General features: G+C 45.8%; 1 protein-coding gene across 4 annotated transcripts; it reads left to right on the forward strand.

The window, feature by feature from the left end:
• The first annotated feature begins 230 nt into the window (after window positions 1–230).
• Window positions 231–4,847, forward strand: CHD9NB (CHD9 neighbor). Of its 4 annotated transcripts, XM_072750242.1 has the most exons (3): window positions 231–968; window positions 2,380–2,565; window positions 3,511–4,847. In XM_072750242.1, the coding sequence occupies exon 1, from the start codon at window positions 359–361 to the stop codon at window positions 515–517; it is 159 nt and encodes a 52-aa protein (XP_072606343.1). In that variant the 5' UTR covers window positions 231–358; the 3' UTR covers window positions 518–968; window positions 2,380–2,565; window positions 3,511–4,847. The 4 variants fall into 4 exon arrangements, with proteins under 4 accessions (XP_072606343.1, XP_072606340.1, XP_072606342.1 ...); XM_072750239.1 differs by having other exon boundaries at window positions 231–1,442; window positions 2,380–4,847; XM_072750241.1 differs by lacking the exon at window positions 2,380–2,565 and having other exon boundaries at window positions 231–1,442.
• The last annotated feature ends 318 nt before the right edge of the window (window positions 4,848–5,165 follow it).

Raw genomic sequence — 5,165 nt, forward strand, 5'->3', positions numbered from 1 at the left:
TGTATGGAGAGACTGGCTACTGTTTACAGGTAACTAGGTGAGGAGTTATAATCTGTAAAGAAGTTAAAGGTTAAATGAAGGGAATTCTGGTGAGATGAATGGGACCTGGTGCACTGAACCAGCTGCTGGGTTGTCAGGAAGGACAGCCTTCGGGACCCTGCCCCCCTCATGGATGAGGGTCAGCGTTTTATTATGCAGATTAGACTTGGCGTCTCCCCGTGACCATAGAAACCCAACCAGTTCTCTTTCAACAGTGCTCTGAGGAAGGGTTATTTAAATCTGGCACTGTAGGAGTAGCTGCAGCACAGACCCTCCTCAGAACAGCCCAGAACTCTGGGCCCTCTGCTCCCAAAGTGAGATGGGATGCCACACAAGCAAGAGCACCAAGGTGGTGGGGGAATCCCAGAAACCTGGAGAACAGCCCGAGGGAGAAGAGCCAAATCTGGAGGCTGGCGCTGAGGCAGCAGATGGCAAAGACACCTCATCAAAGGATGGGGGCCCTGCACTCAAGAGCTGAGGTGTTTTCCTCTCGAGTCGGTCCGGACCCTCTCTTCATTCTTGGAACTGTCTTTGGCCTATGAAACCTGAGACAAACCCAGTCCTGAGAAGCTCCGAATACAAGGAGGAGAGAGAAATCTCAGCAGGTTCCCTCCTCAGGCTTTGCTCTTTGGAGCTCTGGGGAATCCTATTCTCCCTGGCTCTCTATGGAGAGGACAAAAGAAGTCTTCATGTGTCGTGGGACTTGTCCACAGCTTCTGCAGACGGGCAAGCCAGAATGTTCTGTAGCCATGTGCTACTGAGCTGAGACTGTCCGGGGACCCCCAGCTGCCTCACCTTCCGAACTCTCCTAAATGTCCACAGGGCTGTGTGGGGGGTCGGTTTGCTCTCTTTCTCTCCTTTCTCTTCAAGAGCTGGCCCAAGAGCCAACATCCCCAGCAGGGTCGTTTTTGTTTGGCTGGCTCCACACGGTTGGTGATGAATAATTTAATATTTAACTGGGAGAATTGTCTGTGAATTATGGGAACAATCAGGATCGGGCTGTAAAGAGAGTGAATAGGAGGCAGCAGGCCTGGTCATCCTGGAAGTGGAGCCCGGAGCACTGGTGTGAAGGAGGAGGGTGCATATTCCTGGTTTTTAAGCCCCCAGACAAATGCCCCTCTGCTGACACCCCTGTGTCTCCTCATATCAAAAGTCTGTCAATTTGGACTCTATAGCATCTGAGCTATCCGAATCCAGCCCTCAGAAATATTTCGCTGTTTGCTAACATGCCTGTCAGCCTTTCTTCCTCACCCGCTCCCCCACCACCAATCCTGAGTGTGTTTTGTTTTTAATTCGAAAGCGTTTTAATTGGAAATCAAATGGACATGTTTGCAAATAAATGATGACAGACACATGTGAAAGACAGGCCTGCGGATGTGAGAAGAGAGGGCCAGCCAGAAGGGGTGGGTGTAACTCTGTGGAACAGAAGTGAGAAAAGAAGCTCTAGAGTCTTCTTTTTGTGCCAGGCACCACGCCGACGAGTTTACAGGGGTGCTTTATGGTAACCGGCACGGCCGCTCCCATTTTATAGATGAGGCAACTGAGGCACCAAGCGGTTAAGTCGCTTGCCTGAGGTTGGCCATCTAGGACAGGGCAGAGCCCAGAGCCGAGGCCCCTCAGCGTGGCTCCCGAATTTATGCTGTTCATCACTGCCGAGTCCTGTTGGAAGTGGAGGTCTACCCTGTGAATACATGGAGATGCAAGTCCCATCAAGGCCTGCACCTAGCAGGGGCCACTTCTCTTTCCTCATTTGGGTGTACCCACCTATGAAGAAGTAGGCAACTGGTCCGCTAGGTGTCGGTGCACTGCACATTTTGGGTGCCTTGAGGGACTGATGGAGAGGAGGAGATGGATGGAAGGGTGAGGAGGGATCGAGGGGGACAGAGAGAAAGAGAGAGGGAACAAGTGTGAGCCCAAGCTATTGCAAATGACCCTTCTTTTTAGCCATAGAAACCTCAGAAACTGAACGAGATTCTTTGGGGATGACAAGGCAACCAGGCTAAAGAGAAGGAAGGAAGAGAAGCAAAGACATTCAGCCTGAAAATGCACTTCAGCCTGAAAACGGTTCCTTTTGCCTCAGCAGAGCCTGACATTTTCCAAAGACAGTGTAGGAGAGACGGGGCCTCGTCAGCTGGCCCAAGGCCCTGCTCTGTCCCTGGGGGTGGTAAACTTTCAGTGTGCCAGGAAACAGGCCTGGGCTTGCAGCTGGGGATCAGGAAGTTTGGGGCCTCTTTCTACAGCTTACTGGGGATAGGCCAAACTCGGGTAACTGCTTTCAAATTTTTTAAAAAGACAATTCTGTTTTTCTCCCTCCTAATGGAAATTCATCCTGCAAAACAGGGTTTGCCTGGGAAGAAGCTGCTCACAATGCACCCTCAGGACTCCTGGAGAATGTTCTCAACTGCTGGTGATGCTTTGAGGCTGGGTGGTGCTCATCTCACCTGCTACTGAGAGGCGGGACTCAGATTCTGCTTCTTATCAAATCAAATGAAGGAAGGAGGCTCCAGGGCCTTAAACATTCAGACAGTAGGGTGGTTTGTTCTGTTTCCTTCAGGGATGGTACAAAAATGCTCATTTGAGTAAATTCAAGATCTCTGAGGGCTTTTAAAAGTAAGATTCTTTTATCCACTATCAGCTGTGACAGGCATCTGCATTTTGCCAGGAAGTTCATCTGATAATGGGAAAAAGTACCCAGTTTCTTTTTGAAGATATTCCATTTATTCCATGGGGACCTGGTACCACTTATCTGTCTCCCTCTGAGGCTCAAATGCCTGGTGAAGCGGTCAGAATTATGTCCACTTAAACATAACCTGAACCTTTTAAAAAACAGGTCTGCACAGACTCCGCCCATCACTTGAAAGCCATTGCTCTGGCCCATTTCCCAAACTACTAGAAGAGGAGGACTTTGTTTACTAATCAACTTACCTATCTATATATTCTTCCACTTGTCCTTCCTTTTTTCCATCCATCCATCCATCCATCCATCCATCCATCCATCCCACTTCACTCACTCACTCATTCTCTCAATTCAGCTCTTTCTTGGATTTTTCATTTATATGAGGCAATAAATTTCCCCATTCAAACAAATACTTAATTGAATTTCTACTTTTCTCTATTATTCATTCATTTCTTTCTTTATTCATTCATTAATTCAGCAGTTACTGGGTAGCTACCCTATGTCAAACTTCTTAGCACTAATAAAAAGTTGATGTGCATCTTTCCAGTAGCATAGCCTGGAACAGGGTGGTCCAGAGAAATCCTTCCAGCCCAGGTGAGGCCTGAGCTGAGGCTTCACAAGTAAGGAGGAATTAGCTAGAGAAAGAAGATGAGTGTTTCAAGAGAAGGGGAATGGATGACCCAAGATAGAAAGCTGCATGGGGCATGATGTGTAGTGTTGTGGGAGCCTGAAGGGCATGCCACATAATAACAGGGAGGAGAAGCATGACAAGTAAAAAGGATCATGTCTTGCAGGGCCTTGTATTTTATATCAAGAGGCTGAGAGATCATCCCAATGCTGATGAAGAGTCCACAGAAGAAGAATAGTGCTAGAACATTGACTGCTTTTGACTGCTTGGATCCTACCTTCTGGTAACAAAGCCCATCTTCTCCCCTTGGAGGACACTTTTCTTTCCCCTCACAGTTTATATGATCCCATTCTCAGGCTCCAGGCTAAGTGCTGCTTGTACCTGGTTTGTTCAAGGAAGATCATCCGGCCCAAACCAGTCCAGACTTTTGTTGAAGCAATTAGTGAAGAAGTGTCCATTTTCTTTTGGAGTTAGTAAAATTGTAGGATTTAAGTCTGGAATCTCTTAGTGGCATTCCCTACTAGGAAAGGCCTTGAGAATGAAACCATAGAAGAGATTGGGACTGAGAGAAGTGGAGACCTATTCCTGATGAACTTGTTTGGACAACTGGATCCAGCCATGCTAGAAGCTAATGCTATCCCTGGATGATTAACACAAGCCAATATATTCTCACTTTTTTTTTTTCTTACTGAGAGTGGTTTGAATTTGGTTTCTATCATTTTCAAAGAGTTCTGGGTATATCACATCAACTCAGATGTGTATTTTAGGTGGAGTAACTTGGTAGCTGTTTGAAAGAGGTGAGAGGGATAAGGCTGGAGGCAAGAATACAAGTTAGAAGACAAATGCCCAAAATAATAAAGACATATTAGATAGCTGTTAGTATTTATTGCAATGTTGCAACCAGCCACAAAATCTCAGTGGCACACAGCATAAACTTTCTCTTCTTTTGATCACATGTCTGTGGGTTAGAAATGTGGGATCACCTGTGGCTCAGGTGATCAGGCTACATGAGGAGTGTTCACATGACAAGTAGCAGGAGCACAAGAGACTGAGTCTAAGGAAGTATCCTTTTGCATGGAAGGTGGAGGAGGGAATGTTTGCTAAACAATTTTCTGACACAAATGGGATAGAGTGAAGAGGACAGATTCAAGAAATAGTTAGGAGGTAAAATCAACCAGTTTTGGTGATTGATTTTTCATTGGGGTTAAGGGAGAGAGAGGAATCAAGGTTTCTACTCAGGTGGCGGGCTGATGATGGTGCCACAATATGAGAAAGGGACTCTGGGCAGAGGGATAGGTCTAGAGGGAGAGTGAGGAGTTGAGTGTTGGAACGGTTGAGTTTGATATGCTCATACAATGAAAATAATAACTTGATGATTGATTTAATTTAACTTAACATGGTGATCATTTCATGATATACACACATATCAAATCATTATGTTGTACACCTGAAACTAATAGAATGTTACATGTCAAGTATACCTCAATAAAAAAAAACAGCAAACATTTATGTCACTCGTACTATGTCTGGGAATTGTTCCAAATGCTTTATTTGTAGGTCTCTTCCAATCCTCACAACCACCCTATTTTCACTTTACAGATTAAAGCCCAGGGAATTAAATAATTTACCCCAGGTCTTTTAGCTTTCAAGGACAAAGCTAAAAACTGGCAGGTTGGGTAGCAGATGAGAATTTATTTGGGAGTTGTGGGAACCCTCTTGGACCTCCAGAGTTGGTATAAGATTGTTTAAAAGTGAAAACATTTGAGAGGCACCTGGGTGATTCAGTCTGTTAAGTGTATGACTCTTTCAGCTCAGGTCAAG

The sequence above is a fragment of the Vulpes vulpes genome, chromosome 2 (assembly GCF_048418805.1).
Source record: "Vulpes vulpes isolate BD-2025 chromosome 2, VulVul3, whole genome shotgun sequence".
NCBI lineage: Eukaryota > Metazoa > Chordata > Mammalia > Carnivora > Canidae > Vulpes > Vulpes vulpes.